Source organism: Asparagus officinalis, chromosome 7, assembly GCF_001876935.1.
Source record: "Asparagus officinalis chromosome 7, Aspof.V1, whole genome shotgun sequence".
NCBI classification, from domain to species: domain Eukaryota; kingdom Viridiplantae; phylum Streptophyta; class Magnoliopsida; order Asparagales; family Asparagaceae; genus Asparagus; species Asparagus officinalis.
In genome coordinates, this window is record NC_033800.1 from 72,638,079 (window position 1) to 72,662,064 (window position 23,986).

General features: G+C 37.7%; 1 protein-coding gene across 1 annotated transcript in view; it reads right to left on the reverse strand.

Annotated features, from left to right (window-relative positions):
* LOC109849158 (ascorbate transporter, chloroplastic-like) overlaps positions 11,012–23,986 on the reverse strand; it is a 24,269-nt gene continuing 11,294 nt past the window's right edge. Inside the window, exons 6-11 of the mRNA XM_020418973.1 lie at positions 23,065–23,274; positions 22,147–22,284; positions 20,939–21,040; positions 12,348–12,413; positions 11,448–11,532; positions 11,012–11,354 (exon numbers count right to left, since the gene is read on the reverse strand). Coding sequence (XP_020274562.1) covers positions 11,257–11,354; positions 11,448–11,532; positions 12,348–12,413; positions 20,939–21,040; positions 22,147–22,284; positions 23,065–23,274 — 699 coding nt within the window. The 3' untranslated portion in view covers positions 11,012–11,256. The remainder of the gene's footprint in view (positions 11,355–11,447; positions 11,533–12,347; positions 12,414–20,938; positions 21,041–22,146; positions 22,285–23,064; positions 23,275–23,986) is intronic.

Below are 23,986 nucleotides of genomic sequence, written 5' to 3' on the forward strand. Positions count from 1 at the left end.
CGAATCGCATTGCTGCTAGCTTGGCCAAAGATTCCCACGCTTGAGGAGGCTGTCTCTGCTATGATCCAGGAGGAGACTCGCATTCGGCTGCAGGCGGGGGCAGGGGGGCTTCCCNNGCTGCAGGCGGGGACAGGTGGACTTCCTGTGGTGAAGTCAGCACTGGCAGCCTCTAGCAGTACTGGATCTAGGGGAGAGACTCGACAGTGCTACAACTGCGGTGCGGTGGGTCATCTAAGGCATGCTTACACCAAGCCACCCAAGGAAGGAGATTCGGGTGGACGTGGACAGTTCGAGGTCGTGGTCGTGGCCGTGGGGGTCGACGAGGTGGAAGAGGAGCAGGGAACCGAGCGAATCTGACGGTAGCAGAGGAAGAAGCTGAGGTGGTCTTTACTGAGAAGGATCATGCTCTCCTGACGATACTCAGGAGGAAGCAGCAAGTAGCAGGGGATGGGACTGAGGAGGCATCTCCGATGCGTCTCGCCATGTGACAGGTAATGCTAGTGAGTTCTTATCATATACTCACTCAGTATCGCCTGATAGTATTCAAACAGCTGATGATACATTTCAGCCGGTGGTTGGTAAGGGTACAGTCGATTGTACTGCCTGATAGTATTCAAACAGCTGATGGTACATTTCAGCCGGTGGTTGGTAAGGGTACAGTCGATTGTACTGGTTCTGTAACTTTGTCCAATGTTTTGCATGCTCCTTCCTTTCTAGTCAATCTTTTGTCTATTAGTTCTATCATCCTCCAACTAAAATATATTGTTTCTTTTGATATTCCCAAGGTGATCTTTCAGGAGAAGGGGACAGGAACTGGCACATGGCGTAGTGGACTGTGGTATCTGGATCGTGAAGGACTGGATTCAGCATTGGTGTCAATGATAGAGAGAGCAGAAGTAGGATCTGAGATGAGTGCTGAGAGTGTGTTGATGCTTCATCACCAGCGTTTGGGACACTCATCTTTTAATGTTTTAAGTAGGTTGTATCCATCTCTATTTGAGAAAGCAAATAAGCAGCACCTTGTATGTGATGCATGTGAGCTTGGAAAACTTACTAGAAGTTCTTACGTAAGTTCTGGTCATAGGAGTTCTCGTGTATTCGAACTGATACATTCAGATGTTTGGGGGCCTTGTTCCACAAGTTCTATGAATGGATACAAGTATTTTGTTACCTTTATTGATTGTTTCTCCCGCGTTACTTGGTTGTACCTGATAAAAAATAAGAGTGAAGTGTTTGGTTGCTTTCAAAATTTTCATAGGTATGCTCAGACTCAATACGGCGCTGTGGTGAAGGTATTGAGATCTGATAATGGGACGGAGTATACTAACAAAGCGTTTAGGGAATACTTGTCGGCTCAGGGAATACAACACCAGACTACGTGTCCATACACACCAGCTCAAAATGGAGTAGCGGAAAGGAAGAACAGACATCTTTTAGAGGTTGCTAGAAGTATGATGATCTCCATGAATGTCCCAGAAATATTATGGGGGCAAGCAGTGTTGACCGCAGCAGCACTAATCAACAGAATGCCCTCGAGAGTGCTAGATTGAAAGTCTCCGTGTGAGACGTTGAAGGGAGATAATGGTGGGCTTCTTCCACTCAAGGTGTTTGGCTGTGTGTGCTTTGTGAAGGACAACAGGCCATCCGTATGGAAGCTTGCCCCTAGAGCGGTGAAATACATCTTTATGGGATATTCTTCTACTCAGAAGGGATATGTTTGTTGGAGCCCGGTGGAGAAAAGGTTGTTTGTGAGCATGGATGTGCACTTTCGAGAACTCGAGTCATATTACACCCGGAAGGTAACTTCATCCGTTGGTAACTCGCCTAATACTGGAAGTATGAGGCGAGAGGAGGAGAATGGTGAGAGATCGGTGAATGTGGAGAAATCAATTTCTGTAACGATTCCTTGGGAAGGAGAATTGGTTAAGGAGGAGCAGGAGAATGGAGAAGAAGAGAAGAATGAGACAAGAGGTGTTAGGCCCACGACTCAGGAGGAGCTACTTACCTATAGTAGGAAGGGGAAACAAATTACGGGAACAGTACCTACAGTGTCACTGGTGCCAAGTCCCTTGTCAACGCCTGCCCCGACTCCTGAGACACCTACACTACCACCAGATTCCTCTCAAGGTGATATCATTCCTCTCCTTACTCCTCCCACACCAATGTCTGTACGGATGACTACTCGCAGTAATGCGGGAAATCCTCCCGATAGATATGGTTGGAATCTTTCCCAGTTTGTATCATATTCTAACATCCACCCTGCACATAGAGCATTCATTGTATCACTGGACTCTGTTACTATACCTAACAATTGGCAGGTTGCAAAGAAGAACCCAAAATGAAAAGCTGCTATGCACGAAGAGGTAGGGGCCCTTGAGAAGAACCGTACTTGGGAGTTAGTAAAACTACCAAAAGGGAAGAGAGCAGTTAGATGCAAGTGGGTCTTCACTGTGAAGCAGAATCCAGACGGACAGGTTACCAAAAGGGAAGAGAGCAGTTAGATGCAAGTGGGTCTTCACTGTGAAGCAGAATCCAGACGGACAGGTTGAGCGCTACAAAGCTCGTCTGGTGGTAAAAGGATATAGTCAGACATATGGCATCGACTATGATGAGACTTTTGTACCGGTGACGAAGATGAGCACTGTTCGGACCTTGATCTCCCTGGCAATAAATGGTGGATGGAAGCTACACCAATTAGATGTGAAGAATGCATTCATGGAGATCTGGTGGAAAAGGTATACATGGAAATTCCGCTAGGATTCGACACAGATCAGACAGTGGACAAGGTCTGCAGATTAAAGAAGTCTCTCTATGGGCTGAAGCAGTCTCCCGGTGCTTAGTTCGACAGATTCAGGAGGGCTATGCTAGGTATGGGGTACTAGCAGATTAACGCCGATCATACCATATTCTTTCGACGAAATGAAGGCCACATCACCATGCTTGCGGTATATGTGGATGATATGATTATTACAGGGGATGATGAGAAGGAGATTGCCCAACTCAAAGTGAGACTGGGTAAGAAATTCGAGGTGAAAGATCTTGGCTTGCTTTGATACTTTCTTGGAATAGAGATAGCTCGAGGAGCGGAGGGGATTATCCTATCCCAGAGAAAGTATGCACTGGATCTTCTCAAAGAGACATGGATGTTAGGGTGTAAACCTGTAACTACACCGATCGACCAGAAGTTCAAACTGGATGCTGAAGCTGGAGAACCAGTTGATCGTGACAGATACTAGAGACTGGTGGGCAGGTTGATCTATTTGAGTCATACACGTCCCGATATCTCTTTTGCAGTGAGCGTGGTGAGTCGCTATATGCATGATCCGAGGAAGGGTCATATGAACGCAGTGTACCAGATTCTGAGGTATTTGAAGAGTACCCCCGGAAAAGGGCTAATATTCAGAAAAAATGAACATATGAGCATTGAGGGTTACTGTGACTCGGATTGGGCTAGCTGTGCTGATGACAGGAAGTCCACCTCAGGATACTGTATCTTTGTAGGAGGCAACTTGGTCTCGTGAAAGAGCAAGAAGCAGTCAGTGGTGGCGAGATCAACAGCTGAAGTAGAGTATAGAGCTATGACCTTGGGAGTTGCGGAGTTGTTGTGGTTGAAGAGTATGTTGGTGGAGCTGAAGCTGGATCAAGGAGCAAAGATAAAACTGTGGTGTGATAACAAGTCAGCCATCAGTATCGCCAATAACCCAGTGCAGCATGATAGAACCAAACACATCGAGATCGATAGGTTCTTCATCAAAGAGAAGTTGGACAGTGGACTACTGGAGTTAAGTCATGTTTTAACTAAAGACCAGGTAGCAGATTGTTTGACTAAGGGACTTAGCTCAGTAGATATGATTAGAGGATGTGATAAGATGGGCTTAGTGGATATCTTTCGCCCATCTTGAGGAGGAGTGTTGACATATTAGTATAGTTAAGGGGCTTATTTGTAAGATGTGTTTGTAGGGCCTATATAAGCCCATATTATCTCATCTATGGAATTAGGGTTTCATATATTTTCTACAATTTCCAAGTCCGTACGTTGCGAAAAGTCATCTAACTGTTTCCCTACTTGATACGTGACTAAACTTAAGCTTCTTTCTTCAATGATGCAAGAATCAAGTCCCAGAATAGTTCTACCCAAAATATCCGTAACTTCCAGTATTGAAAGATCCTAATTTACTAGCATTGGATCCAAAACAGACCCCATTTGACAATACAAGGACCAAGAAAAAGAAAACCAGTTAAGGGAATAATTATGGCCGGAATCTGTAAGAGTACAAGGAGAATTGTACAAACCTCAGAATTTCTCAAAGAAAAGCCAAGCAAGAAAGCAATGGGAAGGAAAATCTAGCCGAGCAAGTTGATGGACAGCTTAAAGTCGCATTCCATGCTTTATGGGCCTCAGCGAATCGAGCTGGAATTTCGGTTCGCTTATGTTCGCTCTTTTGCGTAAAGACAATAAGATGCAGCCTGTGTACTTGTATATGCTTGGTCGATGACCATGCACGTCGTCTACCTCTCATCATCCTTCATGATTTAAGAAAGACTTCTCTTCATGAAGATAGGAAAATTATAATGCATGTCTAATATCAGCTTCAGCTAATTTTTGCTACTGATGGAGTAGAAAGTTAGGAGTTTCCCTTTGAACTCGATGACCGTTTGGTAGAGTTCGGTCCTTTGTGGACTTGGTATGCTTGGTGATCTTACCCCGATCTTTGTGATCTAGAGTTTACTTTGTGTATTCTCTGCCATTGCTTGTATCTTCTTTGTGATTATACAAGTAATAATTTGGCGATGATGAGTCCTGCAGTTCCATGTTTTTCCTCTGTGCACTACTTTGGGCCAAAGGTGGAGATTGTTGTTATTTGTTGGCCCAAATAAGATGGCCCATTACCACTTAGGCCCAGTTCCCTCTTCTCAGCAACTTATGTGCCCTAGCCCCTCTATTTTCTTCTCCTACCCGATACTTCAAGATCTCCTCCGATCTCTGTGATCCGATGGCCGCCGCTGTGAGTCCCATCCGTAGGTCGGCTCCTACCTCTCTAAACCCTAGCCTCCTCCTCCATGTCGGCTGCCCCCTTCCCCATATAAGGTGAAGGGCCGGTAGTAGCTTGGAATAGGAAGAAAAGAGACGGTGTCTTGAGATTCAGAGCTAAGTGCTCCTCCCCTTTGTGTGATTAACCTCCTTCTGTGAGCTTTGTGCTCCTGAGAGCTTTGTGCTCTTTCCCCCTTTGTGCGACCCCTCTTTGTGAGTGACTGGTGAAGGAGATCAGTGAGCTCTCCCCTTTGTGTTCTTGGTGGTGCACTGTGAGTGGAGAACGGGGACTGATTTAGCAGGTTTCTGAGCCAAACGACAACGCAGATCCTCAACAATATGCAATTTTCACCAAGAATTCGATCAGAAACAAATGATAAAAATAAAACTTTTTGAACTTTTAAATTGCAAATAATGTCACACAATTTGATTTGCTATCAGTTACATCATTCTTCTAAATGGGTGGTTGCAAATTCCCCATGTGTTGTTCAATAGCCAAACAGATGGGAGATTCCCCAGTTTCCCCTCGAACTATGATTAATACAGTATCCTAATTTCTCTACATCTTAACAAAATCACTTTCTCGATAACAGATAATTTTTCAGGTACCTTCTGCTCATCAGTCCAGAATTTTCTCGCCGGTTGAGAAGAAGTTCCATACTAGTGTACCAACCATGTACAAAATAATTGACACCTTAAACACATCATCCCATGAGCCTGGCAATTCAAAAAAAAAAATTATAGATGCAACTTAAACACAGAAAATTAATAAATAAAAACCGATGGATAATGTTTGTGTTCCATTCTTGCCTCGTTGTAGGATGTATCCTGTGGCAGCAGTGCCTAAGACCCCTGCAAGCACCCCAGCTGTGTTGGACAGGCCCAATAGAACACCCTGTTGATGGAAGCACAATTTTGGATTATCAGTAAGGCATCGAGATAATCTAAACTAAAGTTTAGATTTTAGAGAAAATAGAATTAAGTAATTGGCAAAAGTATTGACTTATCATATAAATTTGACTCAGTAATTGACATGGTTCCAAGAACAATAAGCATACTCTGGGCACTAGATTAAGTTGTAAAGGAAAATTACTTTTTCAGCTCAGGTGAGGTGACGGAAATCTGTTTCTGTAGTTATTAGCTTGATCTTGTCTGCATCGCCATCTTTGAAGTTCCTGTGCATTCAATCTGATTTATCTCTGCCTTTGTTGAAAAAATTACAGTAAATCTTTGGGTCTGTTAAATTTTTTTCAGAAATTAAAATACTGTTTTTTGGGGAGTGCTCGTGTGAAAGATCAAAGAGATTGAAACAAGAACTTTGTGTTCATCGTTCTTCTCGGAGTGCTCGGTGAAAGATCAAAGAGATTGAAACAAGAACTTTGTGTTCATCGTTCTTCTCATTTGTTCGTGCTAGTTGCTTCACACGTTTCGAGCTGGATAATTACCAAAATCGTGCTATTTTTTGCTGTTTGTTTTTCTGTGTGAAAAATGTCCGCTGCTAATCAATATAGTATGATTCAATATGGTATGGCTCCGTTCAACGGAAAATCTGATTTTAGCATTTGGAAACAAAAAATAAAATGCATCTTAATTCAACAGAAGTCCGTTAGGGCTGTTGGTCAGACTTATTTAACCTCTGACACTGAAAATAAACGGGCGGAAATGAACGAAAATGCTTGTTCCACAATTTATTTGAACTTATCTGACTCTGTGATTAGAAAAGTTAGAATTTTGGACTGTGCTAAAACTCTTTGGGATAAACTTGAAGAACTCTATACTGAAACCTCTTTGCCCAGTAAAATGTTTTTGCTTGAAAATTTTTTCAAATTTAGATTGGATATGTCTAAGGACATTGAGGAGAACCTAGATGTTTTCACAAAACTTATTTCAGATATTAAGTTAACTGGTGATAAACATATAGATGATTATACTCCTATTGCCCTTCTAAATGCTATTCCTGACTCATATAATGATGTGAAATCTGCTATTAAATATGGTAGAGATGAGGTTACCCTTGATGTTGTGGTCAATGGTCTTAAGAGTAAGGAATTAGATTTAAAACATTCTGGGGGAAATAAAAATTCTGGTGAGGTTATGCATGTGAGGGGTAGGCCTCAGAATAGGTCTAATTACCAAAAGAATGCTAGTAATGGGGAATAAAGTAAGAAAAAATTTGAAAAATGGAAGGGGTAGATCTAAGTCCAGGTTTAAAGATAAAAAATGCTATAATTGTCATGAAACTGGTCACTTTATTAAAGATTGTCCTAAGCCTAAGAAAAATCAGCAAAATGAACATGCTAATATGGCTGTCTGTGAGGGCAAAATGGGTGAGATTTTCATGATTAATAATCTGTGTGATTATGCATATTTGAACTCTGTGTTATCTGATCCTTTGTGTAAATCAGATTGGTTGGTAGACTCTGGTTGTACTTTTCATATGACTCCTTTTAAAACCTTGTTTTCAAACTACAAGAAAATAGAGAATGGCTTTGTGTCAATGGCAAATGAAAAGAAATGCAATGTTTTAGGAACTGGTGATGTATGCCTTAGGTTTTCCTCTGGTTCTGTGTTTACTTTGAAGGATGTTAGGCATGTTCCTGATTTACGTTATAACTTGATTTCTTGTGCATCTCTAGAAAATGATGGTTTGGAGGGAAAATGGGGTAAAGGGGTTATGAAAATTCAAAAAGGGTCTCTTGTTGTTTTTACTGCTGAAAAACAAAACAATTTGTATATTTGTCATGCTGAACCTGTGCTTGATTCTGTTAACTCTGTGATAGGTGATAAATCTGTTTTATGGCATAATAGATTAGGTCACATGAGTAATAAAGGATTAGAAATTTTGCATAAAGGAGGTCACTTTGGTAGTGATAAAATATCCCCCATCCCTTTCTGTGAATCTTGTGTGCTAGGAAAACAACATAGGGTTACTTTTCCTACTTCTTCTTTTCCTAATCAGTCTAAGTGCACTAGTGTACTTGAATATTTGCATGCTGATGTGTGGGGTCCCTCTAGTGTGCCTACGCATGGAGGGAACCAATATTTTCTTTCCATAATTGATGATTATTCTAGGAAAGTTTGGGTTTTACTCATGAAACAAAAATCTGAAGTTTTTGATAAATTTAAAAACTGGAAAATTATGATTGAAAACCAAACGGGAAAGAAAATTAAAACTCTTAGGACAGACAATGGTCTTGAGTTTTGTAACAAACAATTGAATGATTTGTGTACTACTTGGGGTATTAAAAGGCATAAATCTGTTCCCTATACACCCCAGCAGAATGAGATTGCTGAAAGGATGAATAGAACTCTCTTAGAGAGGGTGAGGGCTATGTTGGCCACATCTGGGCTCTCCAAGAAGTTCTGGGGAGAAGCTGTTTGTACTGCAGCCTATTTGATTAATAGGTCTCCTTCTGTTCCCTTAGGAGGGAAATGCCCTGAATTTGTGTTCACGGGCAAACCTCTTGATTTAAATAATTTGAGAATTTTCGGGAGTGCTGGCTACGTGCATCAAAAGATTGATAAGTTAGAACCTAGATCTAAGAAATGTGTTTTCTTAGGATATCCTGAAGGGGTAAAAGGTTATAGGCTTTGGAATAAGAGTGAACCGGGGTTTAAGGTAGTGATAAGCAGAGACGTTGTCTTTAATGAAAATGAATTTCCTTGTTTACCTTTACATGTTCCTATTCCTGAAAATGATGCTCCAAATGAGGTGGAGCAAAAGCCTATTATTAATCAACCCAAATCATTTCCTGAAGAAAAATTGAATGATATAATTATTGAAAATCAAGATGAGATTATTCCAAATGAGGTGGAGCATGATATGCAGGAAATAGATAACATGCATGATTTGAATGATTATCAACTCACTAGGGATAGAAATAAAAGAACCATTAGGAAACCTGAAAGATATAGAGATTGCAATTTGATTGATTGTAATATGTCTGAGTTTGCCTTTAATGTGTTTGAATCCCTTGAGTGCAATGAACCTAAGACTTATAAAGAAGCATTAAGGTCAAAATATTCTGAAGAATGGATTAGTGCTATGAAGAGTGAGATGGAATCCCTAAAAATTAACCAAACATGGAAACTTGTTCCTAAACCTGCTAGTTGTTCTGTAGTGGACTGTAAGTGGCTGTTTAAGGTGAAACAAGAATCTGAAAGTGTTAGGTTTAAGGCTAGGTTAGTAGCTAAGGGATTTACTCAAAAGGAGGGAATTGATTATGCTGAAATTTTTGCTCCTGTTGTCAAATTCACTACTGTTAGAATTATGCTTGCTTTAGTTGCTCATTTTAATTGGGAATTAAAACAAATGGATGTAACTACTGCTTTCTTGCATGGTGATCTTGATAAAAATATTTATATGCACCAACCTGAGGGCTTTGTGGACCCTAAATTGCCTGATCATGTGTGTTTGTTAAAAAAGGCTTTGTATGGTTTAAAACAATCACCTAGGCAATGGAATATTAGATTTGATAAATGCATGCAATCTTTAAAGTTTAAAAGGAGTTCTGCTGATCATTGCCTGTATTATAAGAATATAGACTCTGTGCCTGTATTTCTTGTAATTTATGTGGATGACATGTTGATTGTTAGTCCTTGTTTGAAGTCTATTGAGCATGTTCAAAAATGTCTTTGTGAAAATTTTGACATGAAAGACTTAGGTGATGCTAAAAGAATCCTAGGCATGAATATTATTAGGGACAAAAACAAATCTACTCTAGTTTTAAACCAAAGTTCATATGTTGAAAAAATTTTGAGTAAATTTGCTATGTCTAATGCTAAATCTGTGAATGTGCCTCTTGCTTCTCATTTTGTGTTAAGTAAGGATCAATCTCCCAATACTGAAACTGAAATAAATGATATGAAGAAGGTGCCATATTCGAATGCTATAGGATCTGTCATGTATCTCATGGTTAGTACTAGGCCTGACATTGCATATGCGGTTAGTTGCTTGAGTAGATATATGTCAAACCCTGGTATGCCTCATTGGAATGCCTTGAAGTGGCTTTTAAGATATTTGAAATCCTCTGTGGATGTAGGATTAACCTTTTCTAAGTGTTCTGAAGGTGTCAAACTTGCTGGCTATGTAGATTCCAATTATGCAAATGATAGGGATAATAGAAAATCTACCACTTCCTATGTGTTTACTTTGTGTGGCTCTTGCATAAGTTGGAAATCCCAATTACAACCCATTGTTGCTTTATCTACTACTGAATCTGAGTATGTTGCTACCACTGAAGCTTTTAAAGAAGCTATTTGGCTTAGGGGCCTTATATCTGAAATTGGTTTTCTTGATAAAAATGTGGTTGTATTTTCTGATAGTCAATCTGCTATTCAACTTTGCAAAAATCCTGTTTTTCATGATAGAACTAAACATATTGATGTTAGATTTCATTACATTCGGGATATAGTTGAAAAGGGTATTGTCAAGTTAGAGAAAATTCCCTCAGAATTTAATCCTGCTGACATGGGTACTAAGTGTTTGCCTGCTGAAAAATTCATATCGTGTCAAAGAATCTTGAATTTTGATTTTGGGTAAATTTTGACTTTGCTTTGTTTGTTGCCTTTGTGGCCTATTAACTTGCTTTGTGCTTGTTAATAGCTTTGTTAAACCCTAGCCTCCTCCTCCATGTCGGCTGCCCCCTTCCCCATATAAGGTGAAGGGCCGGTAGTAGCTGGAAAGAGGAAGAAAAGAGAGACGGTGTCTTGAGATTCAGAGCTAAGTGCTCCTCCCCTTTGTGTGATTAACCTCCTTCTGTGAGCTTTGTGCTCCTGAGAGCTTTGTGCTCTTTCCCCCTTTGTGCGACCCCTCTTTGTGAGTGACTGGTGAAGGAGATCAGTGAGCTCTCCCCTTTGTGTTCTTGGTGGTGCACTGTGTGTGAAAAACGGGGACTGATTTAGCAGGTTTCTGAGCCAAACGACAACGCAGATCCTCAACAATATGCAATTTTCACCAAGAATTCGATCAGAAACAAATGATAAAAATAAAACTTTTTGAACTTTTAAATTGCAAATAATGTCACACAATTTGATTTGCTATCAGTTACATCATTCTTCTAAATGGGTGGTTGCAAATTCCCCATGTGTTGTTCAATAGCCAAACAGATGGGAGATTCCCCAGTTTCCCCTCGAACTATGATTAATACAGTATCCTAATTTCTCTACATCTTAACAAAATCACTTTCTCGATAACAGATAATTTTTCAGGTACCTTCTGCTCATCAGTCCAGAATTTTCTCGCCGGTTGAGAAGAAGTTCCATACTAGTGTACCAACCATGTACAAAATAATTGACACCTTAAACACATCATCCCATGAGCCTGGCAATTCAAAAAAAAAAATTATAGATGCAACTTAAACACAGAAAATTAATAAATAAAAACCGATGGATAATGTTTGTGTTCCATTCTTGCCTCGTTGTAGGATGTATCCTGTGGCAGCAGTGCCTAAGACCCCTGCAAGCACCCCAGCTGTGTTGGACAGGCCCAATAGAACACCCTGTTGATGGAAGCACAATTTTGGATTATCAGTAAGGCATCGAGATAATCTAAACTAAAGTTTAGATTTTAGAGAAAATAGAATTAAGTAATTGGCAAAAGTATTGACTTATCATATAAATTTGACTCAGTAATTGACATGGTTCCAAGAACAATAAGCATACTCTGGGCACTAGATTAAGTTGTAAAGGAAAATTACTTTTTCACAATAAATGGTACATAAACAGAACTGGTTGCATTTGGGATAGGCTAGATAGATCTTACTCCAGCTAGTTACTAACAGTTTATATTTACTAGTTGTAAAGATAAAAGTTCTCAGCTGCTTTTCCGTTTGCTGACAAGTAGTATATATATGACGAAGAGACTTCAAATGAACACATCAATTTAAAAATGAAATAATCGTATATCTTAGAAAAGAGAGGAAGTTTTGTAAAAGACTGTTCAGAAACTCATTGTATGATGACCTTGAAGATTCTGTGTTTATGAATAAACTTGCAGCATTCAATTATATAATTGAACTCCGCAGTTACCATCCGTCCATCTAGGATACCAGAAGGACACCTCTATTTAGAGACATGTTATGAATTTGAGACTTCCCAGAAATAAATTCTGGACAAACCTCTATATATTTAACCTAAATGTTTATTCCATTAGCAGTACAGAAATATTTTTCTCTGTGCGTGCGCGCCACCTCCGAGTCTTACTTTTTTGCATATGTAGATTAGAAAAAACGAGTAAAGGTTGAAACTTTCACATCCAAAACCCACTGTAGCCTATGGGAAAAGTCATTTGTGGTGGTGGAAAGGGGAAACTTACTGCGTAGCGTGGCCCAATGTCTTGGTGATTGGAATAGAGACCAGACTGTGAGAATGCATCACTTCCCTGCAAAAAGTGACAGGAATATGCTTACATTTTCAAACTAAATTTGTCACATAGTTTAAAAACAAATAAAAGTTATCACATATAATAGGGGAACACACAAGTTTGCAAGTATTATGAGAGAACTAAGATATTTTCAGTGTCCCAAGCTTCACTAGAACTTTTATTTCATATGACTCAAAAAAACCATGAAATTATCTCTTGAAAAGGGATAAGAGTAAGAAAGAGAAGGAAGCCGGCAAACGGATTTTTCCGTTGATTGTGATTTTGACAATCCAATATCTAATACTATTATAAAAGTGGGTTGCTATGTTAAAACATTTTTTTCCGAAAATGCCCTTTTAAACATATACATACATACATAAAATACATGCATCCATAATAATAAATCATACTCATACATACAAAATAACCCCAATTAAATGCATGCCCTTTTAAACATATACATACTTATATAAAATACATGCGCATAAAACATATCCATACATACATAACCCCAAATAACATGAATAATTTATATTTAAATACTCACACGGAAAATTTTATATTTAAATATTCATATGCACGGGTACATGAGCATTCGAATTAGCCAAAAATTGATAGCGTGCTTCGTCATCTAGGAAAGTGTGAAGTGTTGAGAGAGATCGCTTCCCATGCATTTCTATCTCAGAACTCAATTCATTTATTTATTGATACATTACTTACATGAAATTATTTGTATGTATAAATTATTAACAAAATTATTTATAATAGTAATGTTAAATAATTTTAACAATTTTAATTGATGATGTAAAATATATATACTCAATTATTTAACTATTAACATTAATATTTTATTTATTGAATAATAGTTCCTAATAATTGTTAATAGTTTTGAATTAAAATTATTTGGTATGCTTAAATTTGTATGGTTATAATTTTAACAATTTATTTAATAAATACACTTACGCCTCAAGTATTATTTTGAATAGGTTTGCACGCATCAACATATTATTGTGATAACCTAATTCTCATATCCTTCATTCATGATGTTATTAACATTTTTGTAACCTCCCATCAACATATTAATCTCTTTCATTAACTTTATTTCCGTTACTAAAAAATGGCAATAATTATTTCCGTCAATAATGGTAATAATTATTTGGCGAGTCATTATTACTAAAAAACCGGTTATAAACATTCCAATAATGGCAATAATCATTTGGCGAGTCATTATCACTACAAAATCGGTTATAAGTCAAATATTATATAAATCTAATCCATACACAGCTTTAATCCTACAAGATCTTACCAAATCCTACCAAAAAATAGAGAACAAGAGGATATGGAAGCAACAAGTTGTGATTCAAAAAGGTTAGTAAAATCATGTTTTTGTATATTCCCATTTTGCTTATATTCCCATTTTGCACCTAAAAACAAATAAAAGATCTCAATGGAAGCAAATCTAGGAAGAGAGGAATTTTTCATGATTCTTTCACATTTGTTTACCCTCACAATGTTTTTTTTAATATAGCAGTATAGGTATTACATGAAATTAATTGTGCACGGGTACATGAGCATTCGAATTAGCCAAAACTTGACAGCGTGCTTCGTCATCTAGGAAAGTGTTGAGAGAGATCGCTTCCCATGCATTTCTATCTCAGAACTCAATTCATTTATTTATTGATACATTACTTACATGAAATTATCTGTATGTATAAATTATTAACATAATTATTTATAATAGTAATGTTAAATAATTTTAACAATTTATATTGATGACGTAAAATATATATACTCAATTATTTAACTATTAACATTAATATTTTATTTATTGAATAGTAGTTCCTAATAATTGTTAATAGTTTTGAATTAAAAATATTTGGTATGCTTAAATTTGTATGGTTATAATTTTAACAATTTATTTAATAAATACACTTACGCCTCAAGTATTAACATAATAAAATTGCTATTTTATTTATTAACTCATTATAAATTTTTGAACATATTTTGCACGTGCCTCAAGTATCTAAATTGAAGTTACTAATCTTTTCTAGAACATAAGGAATCTTTTCGATTGTTTTCACTAACTGTTGTTTTCACTTACTTCTTATAAAATTTTGTATTAGAGAGAACATTATCCCTTCTCCATTCTATATTGCTCTATATCACACTGATTAGGAGCAATATTAGTTTTTAAGCAAAGTTTTATTCTATGTGTAATCATGAAAAAACTAATAAGCTAATTAGTAATGTAAACTGGACTCATCATTTTTTTTTTCGTGCAGGGTGTCATCTGATCAAGATGGAATTAATGATCAAACCAACATCCTGATCCGAAAGATAAAAATTTATCAAAAATAATGTAGTATAAATATTCGTGTATTACGTAATACTATATATAGACTTCTTTAAGAATGGAGAATGGAAGAAGCAAAAGTTGATTCTGATTGATGAAGATGTGAAACGAATTTTATATTGTTATTATTCCATGTAATTTTTATATTACCGTGATGACGTGATTTATTTTTTATTATGCCTTTTGTAGGGAACACTTATCCAAGCAATTTTATTTAATGAGCTGATAGAAAAGTTCAGCGGTTTATTGATAAAGGGAGAAACATATGTTATAACAAATGGAGAAGTGAAGCCTCCAAATTTGAAATATCCAATAATTAATCCAGATAAAGAGTTGGTTCTAACAACAGAGACAGTCATTCGAGAAACAAAAAAACTTTGTATCATTAGAGAAGTTGAAACCAATATTCTTTTCATTTAAAGATGCTTCTGCTTTTTGATGATGGAAGGTTATTGTGAATGAATTAGCAACTAATATGTTTATGTAAAAAAAACTTACTTCAAGAACAAAATATTTCATCCCGTTCGTTGAGAATTTGCACGTGCAAATATCTTACTAATTATTTGGAAGAGAGCTCCGATTTTGTAATGAATCAATGTTCAAAAGAGAGTTCGCTTTCATTCTTGATCTTCTACGTATGTTTAATTATTGAGGATAAATTTTTAAAAGAATATAAATTATCTTTTACTTTTACCATATATGTTCACAAAATTCTAGCCTATTAGTTTTGAACAAAGTTTGTAAAATCGAATTGATATTTTTTTCCATATACAGCGAAATTTAATTATAAAAATTCAAAAGAAAAAACACAAATATGTTCACGTGCAACGCACGTGCACTATACTAGTTATTATAAAAGTGGGTAACTATGTTAAAACATTTCTTCCTAAAATGCCCTCCAACACATCCATACATACATACATGAAACACGCAAATACCCAATTTTTTATAACCTCACATTGACTACACATCCATCCATTCATACGTACATGATGGCACACGCATACTCAATCTTTCATAACCTCCATATTTATGACAATCAAATTTTTATTTAACCACTCACTCATAACATTCATCCACTAACTCTTGACACTAAATATAACTTTATTCACACTAATGATGAAAAACGTTATAACTTTTCATCTCCCACCAAATCACTATAAATAACAACAAAACATTATAACTATCCATTTCAACAACCAAAATTCTGTTGTGCGCGACGCGGAAGCGGTCGAATCACACAATCCAAACAAGAGAGATCACAACCAAATAAACAAGCACAATCACCAATTAACACAAGAGATTTACGTGGTTCGGTAAGTTGCCTACGTCCACGGGGCAAGAAGGGGATGGAGTTTTCACTAATAGAGAAAGAATACAAACTGAGATTACAAATCACTCGAAGGAACAAACTAATCTCACCAATAAGCTCTTAATCTCTCCAAACAAAACCCTAAACAAATAGCTCAGAAAATACCTCTTTTCTGTGCTCCAAATATCCCCAATTTTTCTTCTCCTCATTCTCTTTTCTAATTGTTCCATATATATAGAAATCCTAAAATCATAAACATACTAGGAATTCTAAACCAAAACCAAATCAAATTAGGAATCCTAATAACCTATTACCAAAATAGATTAGGAATCCTAATAACCTCATGTTACCAAAATAGAATAGGAATCCGTTTTCCAACAATTCTTCACATCGGCAAAGTTTTCCCAAAACTAAGCCGACACCGACCAAACCAAATGCCTCACTTGTTGCGTCCAGTACGAAGTGAAACGATCCACAACAACGGACTCAATCCATAACAAGTCGAGACCCAAACGGGAGTGCGAACACTCACCCAAACGTTGGTATCTACTCACCAAATCGGCTGCATCAAAACTGACTGCCTACGCATCCTCCTGCCCAGTGAATCAAGCCTTCACGTAGTTCGCCCAAATGGCCTCCAAAGGCCTCAATCCACTAGAAGAGTTCGCAACCCTTCTCTAATATCACGATCAAGTGTCCCAAAGATCTGATCATCACTCTCCACCTGCCGAGAGTCAAACGTGACATACCTGCTCAGAACAAAGCCAGAAGCCAATACCTGATAATCAAGCACGCCTCTGAATCCCAAATGTGCTATCGGATCAAATCTCACATCCACGATGTGACCGAGTGCTGGGTAGCCAAACATCCGACGCAACCCAAAAACTGAAGCAGCTCCACCACTAATCCAAACATCTCCACCTGAGATGAACCAATGACCATATCCAGACTACATCCATCAGCTGTACTCAAATCAATCAACCTATCATCTGCATCCAAATCAACACGATTCCAAATCTGTGTCACGTCAGCTGGAATCCTAAATGATGTAGTATGATCTGGAGTTTCCTCCCAATGTGGAGTAGCATCACTCTTCACCCGCTGCGATGTCCCAAAGATCTGATCATCACTCTCCACCTGCCGAGAGTCAAACGTGACATACCTGCTCAGAACCAAGTCAGAAGCCAATACCTGATAATTAAACACGTCTCTGAATCCCAAATGTGCTATCGGATCAAATCTCACATCCACGATGTGACTGAGTGCTGGGTAGCCAAACATCCGACGCAACCCAAAATCTGAAGCAGCTCCACCAGATCCCATATCTATACATGCAGCAGTTGGCAACCTATACATGAGACGGCCAAAACATGTCATAGCCTGCACACCAATGCCAATGCTCGACATCAAACGCCAATCCTCCTCCGGAAAGGAACAGCTACCTGAATCTGCCATCTCGTCTTGTCGCCTCAAAGTTTCCACACCAATGAAGTGTCTCCTATTGCCGTGAGCTCGGCACAAATACAAGAAAGAACCCCTACCATAATCAGAACGTCGGGTTACCTTTCTACCAACACACTTTCTCCATCTGTTGTGGGCTTCTAGGACTTCACACCAACGGGATTTGGTTGCAACCCACCAATGCCTAGAGCAATCCCCAACTACGGAAACCACATACCTATTACCTCCCAATAATGCTCCTTTGGAAGGCTCCCGAATGCCTGAATGAACACCCCTCAGAAAACCCCTCGAATGATGGATAGAAGTACCAAACTCCACCTCGGTCTTCTCTCTCATACCAATGGGTTCACAGGACTTCAAACTACAGGTCAAAGCACTCCTCAAAAATCTATGCACGACATTTCCAATCAAATAACCCAGCATCAAACAACGCCACAGTCTAGCCGAATCTGATGAAGTCGTCATCTCTCTATCAATCGTCGTGCTTCCGAGTAAATAATACAAATTACTCCTTCTGACGCCCTTCATAACAATCATGGACCCCAATGTGACCTTCAAACGTGCATCATCCAAGGTCACTTTATAGCCAGATGTCACCCCGGAACGAACCTCACTCCTTCCAACTCCTGAATCACTCCGTCATACATCCGAATACGAACGGTACTAATACCACCAATAGAGCATGCATGTCCATTACCCATGAGCATAACATCCTCTCTTTCCAACTTCTGAAAGCTGGAGAACCAATCCCTCCTAGGGCATACGTGGTATGAAGCACCCGAATCCAACATCCACTCTGTAGAGTTGGCAACACAAACTGATGGCAGTGCAGACAATAAATAGCCCGAAGAATCCGAATCTGAATTGTTGCCACTAGTCTTGACAACATTCACATCTGAAGCTTGTACAGCTTTCCCCTTATTCTTCTCGGCTCGATCTAACTTTGGGCATTCAGCTTTCCAATGTCCATCCTCTTTACAAAAGGCACACTGATTCCTACGAATCCCACGATGTGCACCTCTAGACTGCGACCTCCTGCTTCGGTTTAAACCATGACCATGAACTACTAATGCATCTCCCGATGCCTTTTCGGAGGACTCATCAACACTCTTCCTTAACTCATAATTCACCAACGCTGAGGTCACCTCCTTGTAACTAACAATAGTTCTTCCATTAATCATAGTTAGGACAAACGTACCATAATCATCATCGGGCAACGAACACAAAAATAGCATCGCCTTGTCTTTATCCTCAACCATGATATCCACATTAGCCATGTCTGAAAGTAGCTTTGTGAAGTTGTTAACATACTCCCTAATGGAAACTCCCCTCTTCATCTTGAACTGATAAAACCTCTTCTTTAAGTGAAGCCGATTCTCAATGCTCTTAGTAAGATACTTTTTATTGAGTGTTTCCCACATCTTTTTCGCCAAAGTCTCGTTCATCACATCATAAATAAGATCTGGCGTCAAGCATGACCGAATAACTCCACACGCCCTACTATTCATCTTCTTTCAAACCTTAGCTTCCATCTCGGCAGGTTTCTCTTGTAACTCAAGACTCACCTCCAAATTCTGAGCGTCTAACGCATCCATCACCTGACACCTCCACAAACCGAAATTGATCTTACCATCAAACTTCGGAACATCGATCTTAATGTTATTGATGCTCAAACTATGTATCGTCTTCGTAAAAGACGATCCCGATATGCTTGCTTCACCCATGTTGTCGATCTAACTCTTCAAATATGAATCCTTCAGCGAATCCTTCAAACAAGTCTCAAGTTGAACCCGAAGCTCTGATACCAATTGTTGTGCGCGGCGCGGAAGCGGTCGAATCACACAATCCAAACAAGAGAGATCACAACCAAATAAACAAGCACAATCACCAATTAACACAAGAGATTTACGTGATTCGGCAAGTTGCCTACGTCCACGGGGCAAGAAGGGGATGAGGTTTTTACTAATAGAGAAAGAGTACAAACTGAGATTATAAATCACTCGAAGGAACAAACTAATCTCACCAACAAGCTCTTAATCTCTCCAAACAAAACCCTAAACAAATAGCTCAGAAAATACCTCTTTTCTGTGCTCTAAATATCCCCAATTTTTCTTCTCCTCATTCTCTCTTCTAATTGTTCCATATATATAGAAATCCTAAAATCATAAACATACTAGGAATTCTAAACCAAAACCAAATCAAATTAGGAATCCTAATAACCTATTACCAAAATAGATTAGGAATCCTAATAACCTCATGTTACCAAAATAGAATAGGAATCCGTTTTCCAACAAATTCCACTCATAATCAAATTTTAGATGAGAAAGAAAGAAGCTAAACCTACACATCTCACAACCCACAAGAATCAAGTTCATCTCTCTCATGAATGGAACCTCATGCTTGAGAGTATATCAACTTGCCAAACCTATATAAGCATATTCGACTACCCCCGTCCAGGACCTCAAAGACGCTATCGATCATGTCAATTACATAACTACTGATGTATTTCTTAGAAGCAAATTAACTAAGCATATCAATGCATGCGATTTTTTTTTAATTTATGTTTAACCTTAGTTTGGTCTGTATCCATAAAATAAGAATATGAATGCATTTATCATGCATTGTCAAATATGAATGCATCACATATGCATGATTAGTTCACTCATTTTGGTTTTGACTATTATTTTGAGAAATTTTGTTATTTCCTCTTCAAATATGAATGCAAATGCAAATGCCTATGCATCCTTGGTTTATGGATTGTACTCGATATAGATGCTACTGTGGTACATATTTATAATTAGAAGTTTTTACCTTTAGGCATGTAAGCCCATTTTTGAAATTCTCCTTTTTAGACTCCAGAAAATAAAATTCCCTAAATATACATTAATGTTTCAAATTCTCTTAAATATGTTGAACCTTCTATGCAACTACCGTTAACTAGTTCAAACTTGGGAAAAAAAAGAATACAATTGGCAAAGGAGAAAGAACGACTATGTGTTTATGAAGAAATTTAATAGAAGAAAATTTTTAACGTTGGTACACCCTTCAAATTTGCATATCACTTATAATATAAGCTCAAGCAATTATTTTGTTTAATTCATCAAGTGTATCTCATCCTCTCATCCTTTAATAGTTGTCTTTTTAAATATATATCATCCAAAAGTTCTATATTTTAAATGTATTGTGATCCTTTAGTTTTAAAATATCATAGAACACCTTTCTTTTTCTTTCTTGAATACTTCGGATGACACCTTTGAGTAAAAAAAACGACAAGTATGAGTACGTGCAACGCACGTACACTATACTAGTTTAATAAAATCTAATAAGCTATGGACAAAAACAAAAACACCCGGGAAAGGAAAAAGGAAGCTTTTAATAAAAACTAATGTTTCTAGCTCTTCATGGCATAAACCAAACCTGACTGCAAGCCATGCACAGTACAGCAAGAGCAGGTGTTCGGACACGGCTCAACTGTGCTAGAAAGAAGGCAGGCCCCAGAAATCCAATGGATTGCATAATCTGTATCACAGAAGGTTGTAGTGTGATCAGTATGGACGTACAAACTGATATCACTATAAAACTATCAGTCTAATATTCTGAAGACCTAACAAATGACTGATATTATTCAAAACAAATCAAACCATACACACCACAAACACTGCTGATAAGAGCATTGTTTGATGGGCATGATTTTTGCAACATGTGCTTAGTAATAGATACTGATCTTTTTTCCCTTAATCTGGATTAATTATAAGCTAGGAATACTCATGAGGTCAAACTTATGGGATCATTGTAGACGAACCATGAGCATCTTTTTAACACATATGATTATCACTATCTACAGCTCAGCAACCCTACTAGTACTGGGGGAAAAAGAAAGAAAAAAGAAAGCTACGGATTTGTTCATGTTTATTTCCCATAAAAAGTTCACAGGTTGAAATTACAATCTTACTTGACTTCTGCTAACGACACGAATGAATTGTACATACAGTTTTCCTTGAGCTGGTGATTAAGGAGATAAATCAAAGTGTAGGCTTGATCTTTCCTAAAATGAAACTCAAGCTCGGGAATAAGTGAGCACCTTGCCTTCATCCAATTTTTTATTAAGTACTTGAACTCATTGAATAAATGTAGTTAAAGCTAAAATTACTTGTAATTAATGTTCAAGCATGAGCAACGGGCACAGTTTCCATCAAATAAAGATAGCATTTAATGCATGAGAAAAAGTTTGTGACCTCTTGATATCTTGTTGTTACACTATTTTGGATTTATAAATCAAGATAAACAATGAAGATCATCTAAAGGATGACCCACCATGGAGTTTTCGTGAAGCTTATTTTCAGAACTAACGATAGAGGCCCTGCCATATTATATGTAGAATAGGAATAATCCTAGAAGGAAGGAGCCCCTTAGCCAGCCTGGCCCAAAAGTTGAAATATTCATTTTGGCATGTGGGAAGCCATTCCACGCATTAAGATTTACATGTTCTTTTACATTATCATTCTATTTTCCCCCGTCATCATCTAAAGCAAAGTTCTAGATGTCAACGATTCTGGTTCAAACCTGAATAAGAAAATGAAATACAATATTCAATTTCCATCAATTAGGAGTTCAAACACGTCTACCTTTCGGACTGTAGTTATTGAAAGCCCTTTTGCCACAAGTGTATCTGCGATCCAACCTCCTATGTTTGCAAACACAGCCATGGTTAACCATGGTAATACACATAATAGCCCAGACTCAGTAAGATTGAACTTCAGTACCTGAGAAGAACCGTTTCATATTAATTTAGATATATCAATCACCACATAGCTATTTCATTTCTCACCTCTTCTCATTAAATATTCCATTACACAGCAATCAGGATGAACTGATAGATTTAACTTCTACATCTCCCATTAAATATAATAATACATGGATACATATTCATTATACTCTGTCTGAACAGCTAGTATACCTCAATTTTGCCCTATCATCCATGACAGCATAATCTAATACGAAAGCAATAGCAACAGAGAAATAGACATTGCATGGCAAGAATGTGAAAGGAGATTGTCTCAAACATAATCTGTGGCACCAGTGCAGCGCATAGGGTGAAAGAAGATTAATTTGAAGTTAGCATGTGATTTGGCTCATACTTTGCTTTACAATGCAATTCGCTGTTTTAGATCTTTTCCATTATAAATATCTTTCTGTGCAAAAAATTAATTCTTAATTAGTTCACTTTACCAAGTGATTTATTACACACAAAGCTGCAAAACCATTGAATACACATGCCACATGCACACAGGACTGTCGATCATCAAATATCATGCATATCTCGCATGTTCCTTAATATTACACGACCAAATAATTCTAAATCAATATAATCTTAAAGTTAAGCATGCCTATTATTCTATTTCCCTCATGCAATAAAGAGCTCTAGTTATCCCGCAATCCCCCAAATGCATGTTATGCTGAACTGTTATCCATGCAGCCATTTAAAGAAGCTTTAATTCTTCTTAAAAAATATCCTATGTATACATTGATAGAGTAACAAATACCTGGTTATAGTATGTAGGCATCCATGTTAAAAGTATGAAAGTGCCCCAATTATGACAGAAATGAGATATTATGAGAGCCCAGACTGGAGCCTTTGATAGAATTAATCTCCAAGGAATGGATGAAACAGGCTCCTTTGACACACTTCCCCCTAAGATCAACCTTTTTTCGTCAGAAGAAAGCTCTGGATCTTCTTCTGGCGAGCTGTGTGCCTGTGCAAAAATGGTAGAACTTTTGAAGTCAGATGTAATGATGGAGACATTATGTGAAACTAGAGAAGGATAGAACTTAAACAAGCTTAACTTCTGGGTATCTAAAGAAGTTACCAGAAATGTTATACTCTCTATGCAAAAAAGTTAAATTCTAATTTCATTTATTCTGTATTATAGATGACATGGGCCAAGTTTTAGGGTTTTTTTTAACATATAGAAGTTCTGATATATATTTAACCGTCTCACTTTATCGTCTGCTTTATCTTCCTAAATAAAAGATGAATCAACTTTCAGTTAGCATATTAGCAGATATCAGCCATACATTTTCATCCACATTAAGCACTTGTATTATGCAGGACTCCCATACCAGCCAGAAGATCGGGACAGCTTCGAGTCAATAGGCTCTATTGTCTAGAGTATCATTAGCGACCTCCTATATCAGACCCTGGTTTACTTTTCTCTACCTCAACTACCTGAAATAGGTGAGGAAAAGTTTCCTTCTCAAACTTTTATCTGAATCTGATGCTTTGGAAACTTTCTTATTCCTGTTTATTAGATTGTACCAGTTGTTGCCTAGCCGAATAAATTGATTAACCTCTTACAATAAGTAATCATATCTCATCTTCCGGTTTGCTTTAACACATTCTAGGAATTAAAGACCTGCATCGTTGTAGCTTATGTCTTGTTATCAATATTATATTAGTTTCCTCTT